At 41.0% G+C, this 20,858-nt stretch overlaps 1 protein-coding gene across 2 annotated transcripts; it reads left to right on the top strand.

Annotated features, from left to right (window-relative positions):
- The first annotated feature begins 6,022 nt into the window (after positions 1-6,022).
- On the top strand, positions 6,023-18,974 carry LGALS3 (galectin 3). Of its 2 annotated transcripts, none has more exons than XM_039866563.1 (6): positions 6,023-6,158; positions 11,680-11,701; positions 12,339-12,734; positions 14,534-14,622; positions 17,161-17,326; positions 18,665-18,974. In XM_039866563.1, exons 2-6 carry the CDS (start codon positions 11,684-11,686, stop codon positions 18,818-18,820), a joined length of 825 nt encoding a protein of 274 aa, XP_039722497.1. In that variant the 5' UTR covers positions 6,023-6,158; positions 11,680-11,683; the 3' UTR covers positions 18,821-18,974. The 2 variants fall into 2 exon arrangements, with proteins under 2 accessions (XP_039722497.1, XP_039722498.1); XM_039866564.1 differs by having other exon boundaries at positions 6,066-6,167.
- Positions 18,975-20,858: the final 1,884 nt, after the last annotated feature.

Below are 20,858 nucleotides of genomic sequence, written 5' to 3'. Positions count from 1 at the left end.
CTGCATACCCATCCCATAAAAGAAAAAAAAAGTCTTTAAGTCGTACACTACACAAAATAGAGCCAATCATTCATTCTTTATGGCCAGACCAAGGGGAACCTACAAAACAAAGGCTGAGATTACTAACATGCCTTTTACATTGCATAAGCATACCTTGAAGGGAAAACACATATGAACTGAATTCCTTAAACACTCTGGCTCCCATTCTCTGTCTTTGGGAGGAAACCACCACGCTCTGTCTATGGAGCATTATTTCTTCTCTAATAAATTTTCCTTTTATCCCTAACTCTCACACTTGCATTCTTTTCAGGGAGGAGTCAAGGCCCCTCCCTCTCTTGGTATAGGACTTGAATCCCCACTGGGGTAGGGGCGCGTCCTGCATCAACTTATATAATTTCTAAGTTCAAAAGAACACTGCAGCCCATTATGAAACACATTATATTAACATTAATGTATCTTATTTTTTAGAGAGTTATTTATGGATAGATAGATAGATATAGATCTATATACCTAAATACATATTTTTTCTGGTAAAGTATAATTTTGTTTTTTACTAATTTCCACCCTTCAATTACATTGTATCAGTGAGATTATTCCACAATAACATTTCCAATTTTTCATTTTGGTTTCCATTTTGGTTTGGTTTCATTTTGGTGAAGTCATCGTCCAAAACATAGAACACTTATAAATGTATTACCAAGTTACATCACAACCACTGGTTGACCAGGCCTCCACTGAGGTTATTTATAGGCTCCCATAGTAAGTAAGGTCCCTTTCCCAGCCCCTCCCCTGCTTAGTGCACCCCGGACCCACAGCTTAAGCAGACCCCTCTTGTGCTAACAAAACCAGTGTGCCAGCTGGGAGTCAGCTGTGACATCTGCCCCTTGAGAAATGTCCACTATCTACTTGAGGGAACTCCCAGTGACACAGTGGTTGTCCCTGGTGAGAACATTAATGTCTGTCCCAGGAGTCTGCTCTGGAAATCTGCAAAGAGCCAGCACTGCCCTGGGATGAGTGCAGAAGGGGGAAGAAGGGCTGCCTCACACCAGAGGCCTATATTTTGTCACTTGGGCCTCTATGCAGCTTCTCTCAAAGCTTTCGCAAAGACAGCCCCATTCTTCTCTCCCTGGGCCTCCAACCCAGCAAAGAGACTGGACTGAGATTGGTTCTGATATTCCTTCCTTAGTCCTTTGCCCTTACTCCACTCTCTAACACTGAATCCCTTCCTCTTCTAGCCCCAAATCCAAAAGCTCTCAGACATAGGTTGAGCAGATACAGAGGCTTTCTCACACATGCTATCAGCTGGACACGGAATCTCAGTGTGGGATGGGAAACTCTTCCTCAGAATTGAAACTGGAATGAGATAGTGACTCCTCTGTTCTCTCAGAGATAATTTCACTTCGTGGTCAATTATTCTTTCCATTTCTGAAAGACTCCAGTTTCTAAATCTATCGAATCTGGTGGCAAGTTGGTGTTTTTTCTCTTTCTTTCTTCCTCCCCTCCCCCACTCCCCTTCCCTCTCCTTCCTCCCTCCTTCCTTCCTTTCTTTCTCCTTCTTTTTCTTTCTTTTTCCTTTCCTTCCTTCCCTTTTCCTTCCTTTTTCCTTCCTTCCTTCCTTTCCTTCCTTCTCCTCCTTCCTTCCTTCCTTCCCTTCCTTCTTCCTTCCTTCCTTCCCTTCCTTCCTTCCTTCTTTTCTTCCAGTTTTGTTCTTTGCCTCAACCTGTTCAATGGCAAATATCCCATTTTCAAACACTGATTTCTCAGATCTTAATATACTCTCAACTTGATCTATGTTGTGATTTTGGTCATATTTAGTTCTCTGTGCCTCAGTTTTTTCATCTTTAAAATGGGGATAAAAATACCTACCCACATATAGGTACATAAAGCACTAGATATAGTAAAAGGCACATAATAGATGCTTGATGACTATTAGCTGTTATTAATATCTAACCTTATTTTTTGATATATATAGTAAAATATTTACCACAATAAAGTTAGTTAACGCATCCATCACCTTGCATAATTACCTGTGTGTGTGTGTGACATTTTCTTTATCCATTCACCCATCAACAGACACTTAGGTTGTTTCCATGTCTTGGTTATTGTGAATAATGCTGTAACGAACATGGTGCAAATATCTCTTCGCGATAGTGATTTCATTTCCTTTGGATATATATCCAGAAGTAGAATTGCTGGCTCATATAATAGTTCTACTTTTAACTTTCTAAGGAACCTCCATTCTGTTTTCCATAATGGCATAATTTACATTCCCACGAGTAGTGCACAAGTGTTCCCTTTCTCCATATCCTCATTAACATCTATGTCTTATCTTTTTGATGATAGTGATTCTAACAAGTGTGAGGTGATATCTCACTATGGTTTTGATTTACATTCCCCTGATGATGACTGCTGTTGAATATGTTTTTGTGCAATTTGCATTTCTTCTTTGGAAAAATGTCCATTTGGGTCCCTAGCCCATTTTTTAATTGGTTTATTATTTGGCTGCTGGATTTATGAGTTCCTTATATATTATGGAGATTAACCTCTATAGATATATAGTTTCCAAACTTCTTTCTCATTCTGTAGGTTGCCTTTTCATTCTGTTGTGCAGCTTTTTAGTTTGATGTAGTCCCATCAAACTTTTTGCTTTTGTTGCTTACGCTTTGGTATCATATCCAAAAAAAAAAAAAAAAAAAAATCGTTGCTAAGACCAATGTCAAGGAAATTTCTCCCTGTTTTCTTCTAGGAATTTTATGTTTGCAAGGCTTACACTGAAGTCTTTAATCCACTTCAAGGTAATTTTCATGAATGGATATCTGAACTTTAAAAAAATTCCGTCTTGGACATCCTTGACCATTTCACTCAGCTGTTACCCAGACAAATTATACCAAATACTAAATACGACCTCTCTCAAAAGCATCGATATTTGTTTTAACAGCCTTTCCTATTTGTTTTAACAGCTTTGTCCTATTCTTGTCTTTGCCAAAGTTACTTTTGTATTTAACTGTTCCCTCCATCAGGACTTCCCCTAATCTTTGTGAAAACATAGTTAGACTTTCTAAAAAGTAGCTCATTATTTTGTTTATTCATTCACAAAGCAAATATTTACTGAGAACCTACTACACACCAAACACTGGTAGATGCTGGGGATGCAGAGGGAGCAAACAGCAAAATAATTTAGCTCTCATTCTGAGAGATATGTATCCACATCATAGTTCAGAAAGGGAATGAATGCAAAGCCAATAACATAGGAGCATTTCACCCAGCATCTCAGAAAACTGGACAGGTCCTCCCAGTGACACAAGTCACTGTGCACTTCCTGGGAAGGCTCTGATGCTGATGTTGCCGCTGGAGGGTGCTGAAAGAGCTCTGTTCTTTCCTCCAACGCAGTAAAGAATTACGGATCAGTGAAACTCAGGAAAAGTAAGATTCATTAAAGTACATTTCAAAAGAAAAATGGGCTACACCAGAGATGGCCATAGCCCTGAAGAATTTGGGAAGTGTACCTTATATTGGCCCTTGATAGGTGGTTACAGGGGTAGCACTAGATGATAGGCATGTGAAGTCAATTGATTGACATTATATGACCCCTTGTCGATTGTGCATGCAGTTACCCAGAGTTCAGTCTGTCTTAATTAGATTCATGAACTTCCGGGCATATGTATGCTATTACAAAGATGGTATAATGAGGCTAAGAAAGTTCAGTATATGTACTAACTGCACAAGCGCTTGTGGTTGGACTAAACCGGCAGTTATTTTTGTAATTTTTACTGCTTTGAATTCTAGGATGTAATGGTAATTTATAACCGTAAAATGGGTGTTTTGGGGAGATCCTAAGGGTGGTCTCTGGATTGGGCCTTCATTCCTCCATCGCTCATGTCTCTCTGCCTAACATTTCCCTACTCAAGTATTAGGAGACCGAAATCATTGGGATTTTGAGGTGATGACCGCTCTAGCTACTTCAGGCTGAGAAGAGGTGAAGGTAGAGGATTGGGTCCCTATACTTGCTTTCTGTCCACTGGAGACGAAGGTTGTCAATATTCATCTAAGGGTCTCAGTATGGTATAGGATTTGTTGACTATCTGGATTGGGTGAATATGATCACTGGACGACCATCTGGAGATGAATTGCCTGGATTCTAGAAGATACAAGTTGGACAAGGTGGTTTAGAAAGAGTGGTCCCAGGAGGAAGAGAATAAAAAGTAAGATTAGGGGAATGACGAGCAGTAGAAGAAGGGATTGTAACCAACACTGTCATTTGTTGGCAAGAGTGCCAACGCCAAGGTGTTCTATCTTTTCCACAGATCTGAGGATGTTTTTGGATAGATGTAGAAACTTGGCCTGACCGGATGACATAGAAACAGCATTCCTCTTTGAGGTAAACACGTTCCCCCTTGTCCTGCTGTCAGAAGATCTAAGGCCCTCCTCTTACCATCAGCCATAAAGCTACTCCTGTCTCTGAATCAGATGTTATCGAGATTTTCTAGAGGTTGATCAGTTAAGTAAGTCCTGGGGCTGGAGGAGAGGAAAGAGTTTCTTAACAGGAATGGAAAGGAGTATCCTCATCAGGAGATGGCAATAAGGTTGCTGGGTTCAAGGTTCCACAAGTAGATATAGTTAAACCAGGATTTTCTAAAAGTAAAGCCTAGTGTTTTAAAAGTCTACTGTCAGATAACCAAAAGTGGCTCTTACCTTATAATAAACTTGAGACTTGATGGTTTGTATAAACTTGGATAGGAGCCCCTAGAGTGAACTTAAAGTTGTCTTTTCAACAAAAAGAGAAAGAGTTCCCAGAATTCTTAGACAGTGGGATCTAATCGCTTTGATAGTAACCTGTAGGTTGACATGTGGGCCCTAACAGTTGGGTAAGGACTCCAATAGCAATGCTGTTCCTTTCATGCATATATAGCTGGAATGGCTTGGATGGGTTAGAGAATCCTAGGGCAGGAGCTATAATGAGTAAATCTTTAAGTTTCTGAATAGCCACCTGCTGTGATTGCCCACGTGGAACGAAGTCTGAGTCATCCTTTACCTTTAAGCTGTCATATACGGGTTGGACCATTAGGCCATAGTTGGGAATCCATAGCCTACGGCACCCAGTGAGTCCCCAAAATGCTCTTAGCTGTTTTAAAGTGGTCGAGTCTGGTAATTGTATAATTCCTTGGACTCTTTCTAAAGACAGATTCTGGGTATGAGGGGTCAGTATGACCTCCACATAGGAGAGCTTCTGCTGGACTACTTGGGCCTTGGATTAAGAAACCCTATAGTCTCCGGTGGCTAAGAAATTTCAGGTCTGAATGGCATGTTCTATAGCATTGTCACAAGTAGAACAGAGAAGGAGATCTTCTATATACTGTAAAATGGATCCCTCCTTAAGTTGTGAGTCTTGTAAATCTTGAGCTAAGGCTTAGTCAAAGAAGTTGGGGGGCTGTCCCGGAATCCCTGGGGAAGTACTGTCCAGATAAGTTGCTGGTGGACCTCGTTGGGGGAGTCCCATTCAAAAGCAAAAGGAAATTGGATTGTAATCTGAGAGGGATGGAAAAGAATGGATCTTTTAAGTCTAGAGTAGTGAACCAATTAGTCACCAGGGGTATAGTTCCCAGGAGGATATAAGGGTTGGGGACTACTGCCTAGTTAATTATTCGTAAGTCTTGTTACAAGACGATAAGTCTGAGAGAGGGTTTGGGTAAAGTAAATGCAGAAGTCATGAGAGGGCCTGCAATTCAGGCAGAAAATAAGGAAACACCGTTAAAGCAAGCAAAACTCCCTAAAGAAGCACACACTGCAAGCTTCGTAGATTCTCCCTATCTCCGTCGGAGGAGTTAGGTGCGTCTGGAAAAGCGTGGTGAACGCGGCCACCTTCCAGGTCCCGGGGTTTCCGGGCCGAGGGGCAACTGGAGGCAGCGCGGGTAGGGGCCGCCCTTCAGGGTCCCACCCACCTTCTGTTTGGGCCAAAGGGTGTCTTTTGCGCCCGGCGGCGCCCTGGGTTCGCCCAGCCCGTGCCGCAGGGAGAGGCCGGGTGGGCAGGGTGGTGCCCCGCCCCGGGAGAGGCGGGCCGGCCGGGCGTATTTGAGGCGCGGAGCCGCCGCCCCATCAGGGGCAGCGAGATCTCACCGGGAGCCACACCCGGAGCGAGCGAGCGAGTGTCGAGGCGTGGGGTGAGTGGCGCTGGGACCCGGGTTACGGGTCACGGAGACCCGACCTGCTGGCAGCTCGGGCCGGGCAGGGGCGAGGGCGCCGGGGCGGTTCTCGGTGCGCGGCCCCATTCGGAGGGCTCGAGCGGGAGCCTGAGGAGGGGCTTGGCTGTCGGTGGGACCGACAACTGGAGAGCCCCGAGCAGAGCAGTGGGCACTGTCTGGGCAAGGGTCCATAGTGTTTGACCCTTCAAGAGAGGGGGTTCAGGTAAAGTTAGCAGCGTCTCACAAAGCCTTCACATACACTTCCTGGGGGAGGATGGGTGTGTCCGCGGACACCGGGCGTGGGCAGAGGGCACCCCTGTGGCGTCCAGGAGGCTGAGCCACGCGTCCCGCCCTCCCGCCGCTGGGCCGCCTCGGAATCAGCGGAATCCGCCTGCGAGAGAGTGGTGGAGGTGGACGCTCAAGCTTGGTATTAGAAACCAAGTCTCATAACCCAGCACACAGGGTGTACTGCCCAGGGACTCAAGGGAGGCTCCTGGGACCCTTGACTTGGCTGTCCGGCCACTTGACCTTGCTATGGGGCGCGAATGAATTCGTCTACCAGGCCCGGCAGCGTCCCGGGCTGCAACTTCTCTCTGGGTGCTGATCCAACAGAAAAGGGTGCTGCCCCAAGGCCTGGGTGGACACGTGCCCGATTTGGCAAAGACCTCAAACCCTAAACTTTTGCAAATCAGTGACTCATCCCTGATCAGACTGGCTAATTCGGTTGTTAACGATCTCAGATCTGTACTGAGGATGTGTGGGATGTGGCATATTGGTCGAAAAAAAGTGTTTCAGTGTGTAGCCTGTGTGTGTGTGTGTGTGTGTGTGTGTGTTAAAAACACGTTTGAGGATTTATTCTGAATTATCAGTTGCGCAAATAAAAACACTAAAGTGCATGCACTCGGGGGAGCAGGAGCTCAATGCCAGGGAGTCAGGGACACATAGATAGGTTGGGGCTGTTACTTAGGTTTCAGGCCAGCCTCTTAAAGTTAGTGATTCCTGTTCCAGATATTGTGGAATATTTGTAAAGTGACTCCTGGGAGTTGGGTTGCTGAACAATGAGGACAGTTGGCCCTTAGTGACCCAGTCTGTTTTCTAGGATTCTGGTAACAGAATGGAAGACAGGCCCAGTTAATTCTGAAGAAAATGATAGCAATAAAAACTGACCACTTGGGCACAAGGCATGAGAAAAAATTTTTCACCGACTTCCAAAATTCCGAGTCATTTGCCTCAAGTTTATAATGTTTATCTTTCATACTAGGAAATTGTTTCCCTAAAAGTTAAAATTAATAATAAAAATTAATTTCTCCACAATGGTCTCCTTTTTAGACATTGACATTGACTTTGAATCCCTAGATTTTCTCATTTCTTTGATGGTCGTACCTTATCTTCGATCTTTGGTGCTGCTCCCTAAATTCATGTTGGGGGGGTTACACTTAGAATCAGCACTACTCCATATTCTGGGGAGACTTTGATGATGGTCCTTGAGTACTTGAGACTCATGCTAACTGATCTAAAACATAGGCTCTCTTTCCTGTGATGGTTTGGGACACAGACTCCTGCTGAGGACAGTTAGGTAACATTTTGTCTGGTGCCTGAACTAGTTCTCATTAAATTCTGAGTGATAAACCTGCCAGGGTAGTGCTTGCTGTACGCTTACAATTTGCTGCTAAGTATCATATGTTATCTCTTGACTGATGTTCAGCTATTCCATAGAGGTGGAAAAAAATCAGTAACTGAGAGGCACAAAGTAACTTTACCTTCCTTGATGCTGAGAAACTGATGAGAAAGAAATCCTAGTAAAGGACCAGTTTCCTTTATTCCAACTCAGCATCATTGAATTTGACTTTGGAAAGTGGACTTTCTCCCAGTCCTGCTCCAGGTTTAAGCAGGGGCAGGAAGTAGACTAACTTGTCTGTGTTCTTTGGGGAGGAGTGTGGGCATTGCCTTGGGATTCTGAGGAAATGCACAATCTGTTTCCCTTATGGCTTGTGTAAAGATTGGAGGTCCTTTGTAAGCAGAAATTGCACACATGCTCCTGGGAACCTGGGCAACTGGATTAATTGCTAGGTGGGCCCAGAATAACATAATAGAATAGATAACCGCTCTATATTAAAGAGAAAGCTACAGTTAACACATGGTTAAAATGGTCAACCTTTAAAATACAAATAAATAAATAAATAAATAAATAATAAAATGGTCAGCCTTCAGATTCATGTTTAAGTTTCTTATTCCAAAGCAAACTCAACTACTTCCTGTAGGTTCTTCCAAATGTGAAGACCCAGGTAGTATTTCCTCTGTTTTTGTTTGTTGTCTCTGATGTAGTGTTTCTTTTCTGGCTCTTCAAAATTCTCTGATTCTGGGAATGCCAGAAAGGAGTTCATATATCTATACAATTTACAGAGTGGGAAGACTCATCTAAAATAATAAAGAAATTTTCCAGGCAAGTAAGGAATATATTTATCCAAGTAGATGTTTTTTGTTGTTGTTTTTATTTCGTTTTTAAGTTCTAAGGTTACTAACCTTGATTTCAAAAGAGCGTTGGTTATAACTCTTTTCAGAAAAGAGATCTGATGGTTAGGAGTTGACAAAATCAAAATACTACATACCGTTTTTAGGAAGTACACTTTATTGGTTTAAATGTGGTTATAATTACCAAAGTGACTGTGCAAAATGGCATCCGTGTGTTCAATATCACTGCACACTGAATGAGTCACCCTGCTAGTTTTCTGACAAAAACATGATCTCTTTTCAAAGTTGTTTACAGTTTCAGCATGTTATATAGTTCTGAAAGAATAAGCTAGATCATATCTCAATAAAGGAGTTAACACTTTTGAAAGACTATACTTTAAAATTTCAAAGTGTGAGGTTTTATATAGTGTAAAATGAGCCTGAATTAGAAGTCAAGATGCTTGGACCCTGTTCCTTGGCCCGCAAATAACAAAATGACTTTGGGCCACCATGTTAGCTCTATGAGCCTCGGTTTCCTCACCTCTGAAGTGGGAATATTAACTTTCTGCTTTCAGTATCATAAGATTATTATCAGAATCAGAATAGGTAAGGTATGTGAAAGTGCTTTGTAAACTGAAAAGCACCAGGAATGCAGGGCGTAATTATTCTAATTGGCTTGTATAATGTGTCTCAACACAATCCAAACTCATCCAAGGAATTATGTGAAACACAGTGGAAATAAAGTAAAATCTGCCTTGTTTCTCAAGTTGTTTTGGTTGGGTTGGAAAATAAATTGAATATGCTTGAGCAGAGACTTTGAAAAGAATAAATATCAAATTTTGGAAATGTGTTCTTTATGTGAGTTTCCAATTGTAATCAACCGTTAAACACAACTTAGTTTGATTGGAGTTATGTCAACAGATTTAGCAAGTTTTAACAATTGAAACTATGTATTTCTTTATTGACATGTATATGTACATATATGTAGGAATACACATGCTAAGTAGCCTAGACCAGTGGTTCTCAACCAGGCATATTTTGCCCTTTCCCCTGCTTCCCCAAGGGATATTTGGAAATGTCTGAAGACATTTTTGGTTGTCACAACTGGTTGGGGGAAGAGAGGGTGTGCTACCAACATCCTGTGTGTGGAAGCCATTTTACAGTGCACAGGACAGCCCCCACAACAAGGTATCCGACCTGAAATGTCAATGGTGCCGAGGCTGGGAATAAGCACCTACACCATAGGGATATTTGAAAGAAGTCAGAATACTGATAAAGTTATTGTTGTACGTTGCCTTGGAAGGGAAGACAAGTTTGTGTAACCAAAGGAACTAGGCTCTCTGCCCACCACCAAGTTCAAGATTATTTCCTACTGGCATTCAAAATGAGAGAGGTTTTATTTTCTTGATTTACGAAATGTCCTTTCTTTTCTTCTTCCGTAACAGCTCTCTCAATTTCCTCCTGTGGTAGCATTTTGGGGAAGGTAGCACAAGCAGAGGAGTATCCAACTTTTGCTTTAAAAGGAAATGCAGTGAACGTAAGCCCTGGGAAAGTCACTGTGCCTACCCAGTAAAATTTCCAGCAGTTTCCCACCTTGGAAGATGATCACAGTGATAACCTAACTGCTTCCAAATATCTTTGCCCATGTTAAAAGTGTGCCAAAAATAAATTTTTCTGGTGTATGTAAATGAAGCACACATTAAGTCCTCGGAAGAGCTGTTTTAATTTTTATTAAAAAATTTAATATTTTACATTTTTAGGACCTATCAAGTTGTTACCATTTACTGGATCCCTTGGGACAGTGCTATATTTCTTGAAATAATTCAGTAAATATCACAAGTGGGCAATTCAAGGAAAAGGAGATTCTGATTATGTAAGGTCCAGATAATTCTGGCCACAGCACAGATAATCCTGAGCTGAGAAAACTCGCCCAGGCCTCAGGAGTCTGAAGCAGCCCTCCTTTCACTTGCTGGAGTGTCTGTGGGAGGAGCAGGTATCAAACACCCTGGACAGTTGAGGATGTGGTACAGGTGGAGGAGCAGGGGAAAGCAGGAATGATGTCTCAAGGCCATCCCTTGGGCAGCTTTAGGCGAGGCAAATCCTCTGCTCTACCCAAAATATTTTCTTTCACATTGCCCAACTTTTTTTTTTTTTTTAACAGTAGTTATACTGCCAAGATTTCATTTGAATACAAGTATCTTTAAAAAAAAAAAAAAAAAGCCTTTCTTCCTTCTTCATTGCTTCACATTCCAATTTCACTCTCCTTCAAGACTTAGCTCAAACAACATCTCCCCTCTTAGAAGTAATTATTCTGGTTGTGACTTCCCACATCTGGCTCAACAGTGTCCATCAGTTGGGGTCCCTGTGGACCCTTTGACCATACAGATCTTTGCCTATCCACCTTCTTACCCAGACAGGAACCTGCATGGTACCTGTGCAGAGCAGGCATAAATGTGTGCAAATGAAGGAATAATCGACTGGCAGCAACTATATTTGGAGGGCATTGCCTTTCAGATCTCAGTAAGAATCAACCAATTCTGTTTTTCTCCTAAATATGAGAAGAAGGCATGGGCTGTTAGTGTGAATGGAGGGGGACGTGAGGGATATTAACAGGCAGAACCTTTTCTAAGAGGTGGTGAAAAAAGAGTACAGGAAGGAAAATGAAGAACCAAAGGTAACCAGGACTATTTACATTTGTTACCTAATAAAGGGGCAGAACATTTTCTTCCTCATTCTTCTCTATTTCACATTGTATAGCCTGTTAGTTCCTGGATACAGAACTTGTGCTAGTGTGATTAGAGTTTAAAGTTATGAGTTACATAGAGTTTGGTAATCTGGCTGGAGTGCATGGCCGCCCTTGGATGAGACATTTCTGTGGTTCCACACTGTTGATTAAGTGTATTTTGGAAATAGACTGGCTTGTGCTAGAACATCTGTAAATTGACTAGAATTACACAGTGAACTATTTGTGATGTGAAATTTAAATGGAAACCTATGAAATCCTTTTGGATCAAATGATAACCTCTCTTCTTTTTTTTTCTCCTCTCAGGAAAATGGCAGACAGTTTTTCGGTAAGTGTTTTATGTTTTCTTACCTTCTAATTCCACATAGGTTGAGAGTTTAGTTTTTATTATCAGACTTTCTCCTCTAACGCTCCCACCACATGGCTTCCTGTGGCCTCACCTGTCCAGTGAAGGCTTGTTAGCTGGAGCCTTGTTTTCCAGCAACAGATTTGGAAAGAAAGCCAGGCAGAGCGAGGCCTGGGACATGCCCATTTACCGAAAGGCCTGGGACAGAAGTGGTGGATTCCATGGGCCGGGAGCTGAGAAATAAGCTGAGCAATGAATGGGAAGTGTGGTGCAGTTTGAGCATTCTGACTTCTGTGATTGTTTTTCTTATGTCCATTAGAAAATTATGCACTTTTATACAGAGGATGGATAGCTTCTGACTTTAGCAAATTACAAAAATGCAATCCTCCACAACCTAAGATGATGAGAGAGATGTACCGATAAAGCATATATAATCCCAAAGTCTAATTTAAGTCTTTGGAACTCAAAACTATTTAATGGGTGGGAAATTTTTTGTTGATATGAATTTCATACCTTCACCATATCCCTCCCACTTCTTAGATCACATATTCCTGTTTTCTTGAAAAATCTGTTTTTGTGAATGTTTTCATCCAAGCATTGTTTATATCTTTCTTTCCAGCTTAACGATGCCTTATCTGGGTCTGGGAACCCGAACCCTCAAGGGTGGCCTGGTCCATGGGGAAACCAGCCCGCTGGGGCAGGGGGCTACCCAGGGGCCACCTACCCTGGACAGGGCCCTCCTGGCGCGTACCCTGGACAGGCCCCTCCTGGCGCGTACCCTGGACAGGCCCCTCCTGGCGCGTACCCCGGACAGGCCCCTCCTGGAGCCTACCCTGGACAGGCCCCTCCTGGCGCGTACCCTGGACAGGCTCCTCCTGGCACCTACCCTGCTTATCCTGGCCCCACGGCACCTGCTTATCCTGGCCCAACTGCACCAGGAGCCTACCCCGGGCAACCAGGTGGGCCTGGGGCCTACCCTGGTGCCGGCCCCACTGGTGCGCCTGCTGGACCACTGGTAAGATGGAGTCAGTCATTTCATGTACTTGATTGTGACCAAGACAAAGCTAATGAAGAACATGGCAGTCATCTAGAGCATTTATGCCATCATTTTGCAGTGCTCTGGTTAAGAGCTAGTTCTGGGTACTGCCCTGCAGAGGGCCTCAGGGAGATCTGAAGCTTTAAACTCACTGCTTAGAGCCACTTTTCAAGGACCAGCCATGGTGTATGTTGGTGCAACAAAAAAAATAGTTATATTGAGTTTAGTACGTGTACTGTTGAGAAGCTAATGCGTCTTTTGAAGGTAAAGCAGCTTTAATATATATCAAGTTAAGATCATAGTAATGGGGAAAAGTTTGGTTATTATTATTAATAAACACTGAGTAAGTAACATGTGCCAGCAGTGTGCTTCTAAATGGATGATCTCATTTAACCCCATAACCACCCCAAAAGATACTGTTATTATCCCCATTTTACATATGAGGAAATGGGGCAATAGAATTATATAACTTGCCCAAGATCATAGAAGATGTGGGGGAACAAAAGTAAAGTAGTTTTGAAAACGCTTCTAAAAATAGTTTTGTGATCTAAGTGTTGTATTTTCATTTATATTAAAACACATTTTAGTAAATAAATTCTAAGTGTAAAACCTTAGACACAGGTCCTTCCCTTCTAGACTTTAGTCGAGTTGATAAATGAACAGAGATGAGGAAAAAGTTCAGTAACAGCCTGGGGTCAGACCCTTTCAGGACTATGTAGAAGATGGCACAGGTAGCATCTGACCTGCTTTTAGGTCAGCTTAAAGTGCAGAGAAAACCTTTGAGGTGGGCATGGCATTGGGCAGGGCTTATACCACAGAAAGTTAGTCCACTGCAGACAGAGGGGGCTATGGAGGCTGTGGAAAGGAAGAGGCAGATGGGAGAGAGATTACAGAAGAACCTCAGGATCTACTGGTTAGGTCTTAGGAGTCAGAGATGACTCTGACTTTCCAAGACAACTAGAGCACCAGCCAAGAGTCAGCCCTAACCGGGAACTCTGGAAGGAGAGTGATGGGGGAGCGGACAGGAGAGACAATTCCAGTTAATGCCTGTTGGGTTTGCACTACCAGTAGCAAATTCAGAAGAAGGAAGTATGGAACTAGTACATATTAGGGCTAGAGATAAAAGACTTGGATGATAGATGATAGTTGAACTAAGGAGGAAAACTGTGAAGAAAAAAAGAGAAGAGGCCAGAGATTGAGCTTTGGGAATACTTACAGCACCTTGAACATTAGATGATCAATAAATATTTGTGGAATGAACCAGGTAATGAATTAACTGGAAGGTGTTCATTCCACAAATATTGAGTATCTGCCATTTATAAAGTACTCTGCTGGTGCTGTGTGTGTAGAAAGTATGGGAGAACCCAGAAGTTCCGGAATGTGATATGATGAAGTATATTATGTGACAAGGGTCTTAAGAGTGGCACAAAAATGTTAATGTTGATTGCAAGGTCTAGTTTAAGCTCTTTCAAAATACGGTCTAAGTGAATGAGCTGTAGACTGGGATGACCCTAATAATATGAGCTACCGTGCTCCAAAAAAGACTGTCTTCTTCCTTTGGCACCTATTAACTGATGACTTTATTCTAGATTATTAATTATGCATGTAGGGAGCTTTATTTCTTCAGACCCTGGGCAAGGTGGCCCAAGAGTCTGCACAGATGGCGTAAGTTACTTATGTGTTTTTCACACATATTTATAGTGATTGAACTTTAGCAACGTCTTTTTCTTTCTTTTCCCAAGATCTTTATTGATACACATATATTTTCTCATCCCCAGACTGTGCCTTATGACCTGGCTTTCCCTGGAGGAGTGATGCCTCGCATGCTGATAACAATTCTTGGCACAGTAAAGCCCAATGCAAACAAGTAAAGAACAAAATTTTAAAGTCTAATATATTTGTTAATTGGTTTTTGAATAAATGCTGATCTATTTTGAAACCTAATAGGATTTTAAAAACTACACATTTAGAATCTTAGCTATACCATAGTATAGGATGGGATAGCCCAGAAATCAATATGTTCCCACCAAGAGGACAAGGTTTCCCTCGCCAAATCTTGTTGTTCTCCCAGAACATGAATAAAACAGAGTTCTACTTTGTGAAGACAAAGAGGAAGAGCAGCAAAACCCATGCTGTTGGTTCTTCCTGGCAGTGAAAAAAGCTTTAGAATTAAAGGCGAGTAGAGTCTTTATAATGAAGTGTTTGGCCATCTCTCCACATCTGAGCCACATACCATCTAAAAAAAAAAAAAAAAAAAAAAAAAAAAACAAAGCATGCACTTTTTGTCTAGGTGACCATCAAAAATTAGGGTCAAAAGCAAAAAGATGCCACTGGACATAGTTCTGAGTTGATCTGAGAGAATATTATACCACCGTGTCCTCAGATTTGTACAAATCTCCCTGCAGTAGTGCAGGTTACGGTGTAGCCTCAGCTTTCTCAAGCTTGGCTATCGTGTCCACTGTGTGAAACTACAGTCACAGGTTCCCATGGTCTACAGATGATAAGTGGCAGGATGGAGAGCACCCCTGTGTTCTGAGTAGACACTATTTACTTAAAAGATTTGAAAACATTCTACAAATTAAAGACTTCATCAAAATAAGTCAGCCTTTGCCGTTTGAACTGGTTTGATTAAGGTGAGCTAGGATGGGGTAAGACTTTGAGCTAGTTCAGGAAAATCCATGCTGATTTATGGTTCCCTGGGATGCCTGGCTCTGGTTATACTTACATATAATATAAGTAGGCTGAGGATATCCTGAAGCCATCTAGTATGCCTGTCCCTGAAGTGAGTGGTACCACTAACGTTCCTGCAGCCATTAATTAATCTGTCTCTGGGTCTTACAGACAGTATACAAAAGATACAAATTCGAGCTATGTACACAAGTTTATTTGAGGATCCATAAACAGCCTCTGTTGAGTGTCTGTCACCTTGCTCCTAGTGAGTCAATGGGAGCCACCTCCTCTATTACCAAGAGATGGACTCAGCTTCTAATCTGATCATTTTGCATTCAGATAGCCCATTCACTCCAACCTCCAGACATCCTCCTCTGGTTCTACTCAGTAGTCACTACCCTAAGCCAGCTCTTCTTTCCATACAGCCTCTATAGCTTCTCTAACAAAATATATATATCCTCTGCCTGTGTTGTAATCCATCTTTCCTCCCAATCTACCATAGAACCCAGCACACCTTATCCTGTGCATATAGCACTTGCAGTTTGTTAATATCTGCTCTCCTTCTCCACAAGTCCTATCACACAGAACCATGCTGGTATCTTTGCCTTATTTAGGGTTATTGTACTAGAAACTTTAGCTCCAATTACATTAGAGATGTAGATCGAGACGATGGCAGATCAAAACTAATTTTGGCTGAAATGGTTAAAGTAGTAGTAAGCTAAAATATTTGTTGCTTGGTCCTGCAAATTTTGTGAGGAATTACAAGAAAAAAGTGTGTAAGGTGGTAGACATCACATTATTTTTCTTCCTTTTTACTGCAGAGGAAATACAGCCAATGGCTATTTAGGCAAATACAATTTCTATTGCCATTGACTATGTCGGTCCTTTCCCTGTGAATTTAATCACTGGAAGATGCATTTGTGGTAGTACCTGTTACTGGGTGAATCTTAATACCCAAGGAATTATTGTGAGTCTAGAGTGCAGATCTTGCTTTAAAACAAGAGCACCAGCTGATTCTGATGTTAGTGCTCCATAGAGCACACATTGAGAACTGAGGTAGGGGTTTAGTACTTTGACACTCAGGGTGCATTAACATCCAAGGAGATGGAACAGGGTTAGAAAATTAAGCCAGTACTTTCATTAATTCTACTTCACATCATAGAAAGTTGAACACATTTATTGTCTTGACTTTACAATTTAGCAACAGGATACTGATCATTAACTGTGTAATCTCATTCTTTCAGTTTTAGGACTAGGTTTTGGTTAACTAGGAGGAAGCCAGGATTTGATACCTCTTATTTACGTGACTGGCTTGCCTTCAATAGGTATTAAAAGCAACCTGGCAGGGCAGGAAGGAGGTAACCATTATTATCTGCAATGTAATGCATAAAGTGCCCTCAAAGTGGCCTTAAACCTCTATAAGGTATCCTCGAAGGGTTTTTGTGAGTAGAGGGGGTAAAGAGGGAATGATAGCTGAATAAAATGATGTACCAAAGACAACGAGGCAAAAAAGTTTAACAGATTGTCTTGCTTACTTTTAGATAGTACGGTAGTACATCGAATACTTGGCCTAGTATACTTTCCAGTTTGAACCCATTCTCTGGTTTGTTTTCTGTTTAGAAAGTTTTCCTGCATTTTATAAAATGATATGCTCTTTAGAAAATTACATGTTCTTCACTTGCTACAAATACGCAATTTGAATCATTTTTCTAACTCTGGTCTTCGGTTTAAACAGAATCACTTTAGATTTCAAGAGAGGGAATGATATCGCCTTCCACTTTAACCCACGCTTCAATGAGAACAACAGGAGAGTCATTGTTTGCAATTCAAAGATGAATAATAACTGGGGACCAGAAGAAAGACAGATGGTTTTCCCATTTGAAAGTGGCAAACCATTCAAAGTAAGTTATTGCTCTTAATATGTATTCATAATGCATATTGCTCATGGGGAATCACTCTAAAACCATGATGCACTTGAAATGAATTTTTATCGGCTGCCCTGGGACACCTAGCCAGTACATCTCCCCATCCAAGGGGACTGGGCTCAGCAGACTGGAACACAGCCAGGAGTGGCACACTCCCCAACTCCACTCAGGCCCCTCACCATCGTTGCTGTTATCACCCTTCTGAGTTTAAGCTTTTCTAGACATGAGGAAAACAGCATCTTTTATAAAAAAGAAAAAAAAAAAGCTACTTTTTAACTTTATGGTACAGTTGGACTGAGACTTAGTTCCTTAAAACAACATAATTGGTATAATTGGTATGGCAATCGAAACTAAACCTTTTTATTCTAAAATTAATTAATATGTGCTTGTTTTATGAAAAAAATGCGTAGATTTTTAAATTAACTAAAAAGTCCTCTATCCTTTACCCCTTCCCTATCTTCACAAAGACTGCAACTTGGTGAATACCTTTCCAGTATTTTCTATGACATAAGTACACTTTTTTTCTTTTAAGCACAGCTTCAACAAATATTAGGTTTGGTGCTGGGTTAGAATTGACTACAGAGTGGGCAAAAAACCCAGCTAGACTCTCAGCTACTCAAGGGCAGAGACTAACAGGGACCATATTCTACATGTGGTGCACATCTTTCAGAGTCAGAACAATGTTACCTAATGTTATTTCATTGTTCAGGTATGTGATAATTCAACTGGTACCCTATGGATGAAAATTTTGAGTACTGAAAAATTTCAAACAAATGAAATCTGGAAAGGTTTATCATCTAAAATACTATAATAACTATCCTTTTAAATCTTTGCTTCCTAGAATTTTAAAGAATATGCATATTTAAAATTTAGACATTGCCAAAGTGCTGCTTCCAAAAGAATGTAGGATCAACACATTCACTAACTATTGGAAGAGTACGTTTCCCCTGCTTTTGCCACAACTGATTATTACACATCTTTGTAATACTTGCCACTTTATTAAGGGATTCCTACTTCAGTGTTTATTTTTATTTTTGCTTTTAGGTGCTTTAGGCCATATGAAAACTTTAAGTTTTTATGTAGACACATTATTAATCTTTTCCTTCATGGCTTCAACTACATATCCTTTTAACAATTTTATCATTTTGTCTTTGTTTAAATCTTTGAATAATCTGGAGTTTACTTTTGCTGTAAAGTCGCTTTTTCTGGGCTTTAATCAGTTCCACAAATGATCATAAAGACGAAATGTTAGACATCAAACTGGTTTTGAAATTAATGGGCATTCCTAACAGTTTTGTATATGTGCCATTTCAGATACAAGTACTGGTTGAAGATGACCACTTCAAGGTTGCAGTCAATGATGCTCACTTGTTACAGTACAATCATCGGATGAAAAATCTCAAGGAAATCAGCGCAGTAGGAATCGCTGGTGACGTCACTCTCATCAGTGCTTCGCATGCCATGATATAATCTCAAAGGGGCAAATACTTTTAAAAAAAAATGAAATTGAACATAAACCTTATACTTTTCAATTTCATGTTCACTATGAGTGAAAAATTTTACCTTTATTCATCAATGTCCTTCTTGTAAATCATCCATATAATAAATATTCTAAGAGTTACCAGTTTACATGTAATTTAATTGGGGCAGTTTATTCTTGATAATGAACAATGAACTCAATGGAAAAAGAAATATGTAGCAATATTAATACTGGATTAGTCTCCCAAAATTGTCTATGCTTCCTAAATTATTTTTTAAGATAGAAAATAGGAGTAAATACTACCACCAAATTAACTTCTCTCTTCCTGAGCTTCATATAAATCAGGAGATGCTACAAAGAAATCATTCTGTTTTCTTAAGGACATGAGAAAAGCGGAAAGCATTTACATATAAATGAACTATGACTGATAGGCAATTGCTGTTAGCATTCTGGTATATTTCTTTCAATTCCTTTTAAATCCTATTTTCTCTAAACTATACTTCGCTGCTTTCAAATTGGTTTTGGATACCAATATGGGACCACTTCCCCATAGGTTTTCTTGGTTTTTATGAAACCTCGATTTGTAGAGGGAAAAAGTCATGTATTAGATATATAATCAGCTTCAAAAATTTAAAGCTCCCATCGTCAACATCCTTAACCATGCTTTCTGCCCTTCCCATCATCAGCAAAACCAAAGGATAAAAATCTCAAAACCAGGATGTAGTTATACAACTTCATTCTAGAGAAGACCAAAATAGTTTCTATAATACGGTCTTCTCAAATACTGTAATTGTCAGAAGTTGGGTTCCTCAGGAAGCAAAGAAATTAGAATACAAGAAGTTGAGGGAATACTCTTGCAATCAACAGCTGTAGGAACAAGGAACATGACTGGGAGGAGGGAGTTCAGCATTGATGGCTCAGCCCATGATACACGGGTTCTAAAGCTGGGATGATCCTTGAGAGTAGCAAGAGAAGGATAGATTCCTTATATCTGTGCTTCAGTCAGTGAATAGAGACCACCTGGGAGACAGGGCATGAATATGGGTGAAGTGGCTCTCTTCACCCGAGGGTGTTCTCATATAGGGTGAGCCGAGGGCTACCTGCGCTTCCAGCAACTGATGGAGTACATCCTTCATTCCTCTAGAGGGATTTGAGCAACACATCACAGCATATTTCTAAAACTGTAAATTCTACACCTATGATTGAATGAAAGAACATAAGCTTTGGAAAAAAGAGAGAACTTGGTTTATATAAAATTACTTAAACTCTCTGAGCCTTGGTTTTTTTGTCTATAAAATGGGTGGGGTATGATAATCTTTTGTAGGGTTACTGTGATCATTGAAACTTTGTTTGCAAAGGGGCTATCATATGTAGGTCCTCAATAAATGGAAATTCCCTTTCAATTTTGGAAAGCCTCTTGTTCTACCCAAGCAGCTTTTCTTCATCTTTAAAGATTTTCCTAATTCCTCATAATTCTGTAGTCTAATAGTCCAAGAACACACTATCTAGTTGTAGGGGACATTGATGGCTGCCTACCCACAATCCATTCCGTGTGTCATAATTGTGGTTTTATTCGGGTGTGATCCCAGATTCAGTAGGGAATCATTAGTTTAAGCCAACTCCCTGCTGTTATTGATCTGCAGATGGAGATGTGGCATTAGTTGGCCTAACCAGACCACAGAGAAGGACATAGCTCTGATTACCACCAGCGGCCATAAAATGACCCCAAAAGGACCTAGTCTTAGAGGAGTTCCAACATCAAGGATGACAGGAATAGACTATGACAGAATGTTGGACCTTGATGCCATTATTGAACTGTTGATTGTAAAGTACCTGGAATCACTTTGATGGCTTGTGAAAAATTCTTACTGCTAAGCCAGTTTGAGTTCATTTTACAATTACATAACAGCCTAAACTTAGGGGAGTTATCCATAAAGTTCCTGCTTCTTGGTCAACTCATTTGTAGAAATAACTGTACCTGGGTCTGGTTAAAAGCTTTAGCTACTCTGAGACTTCTTGGTGCTCTGT

Source organism: Pteropus medius, unplaced genomic scaffold, assembly GCF_902729225.1.
Source record: "Pteropus medius unplaced genomic scaffold, Ma_sr-lr_union100, whole genome shotgun sequence".
Taxonomy (NCBI): domain Eukaryota; kingdom Metazoa; phylum Chordata; class Mammalia; order Chiroptera; family Pteropodidae; genus Pteropus; species Pteropus medius.
This window is presented reverse-complemented; position numbering and strand designations above follow the sequence as displayed.

Coding starts and splice junctions, on each gene's coding strand:
- LGALS3 (XM_039866563.1), top strand. Junction 14,623..17,160: donor GTAAAGCCCAATGCAAACAA/GTAAAGAACAAA, acceptor CGGTTTAAACAG/AATCACTTTAGATTTCAAGA. Junction 17,327..18,664: donor AAAGTGGCAAACCATTCAAA/GTAAGTTATTGC, acceptor GTGCCATTTCAG/ATACAAGTACTGGTTGAAGA.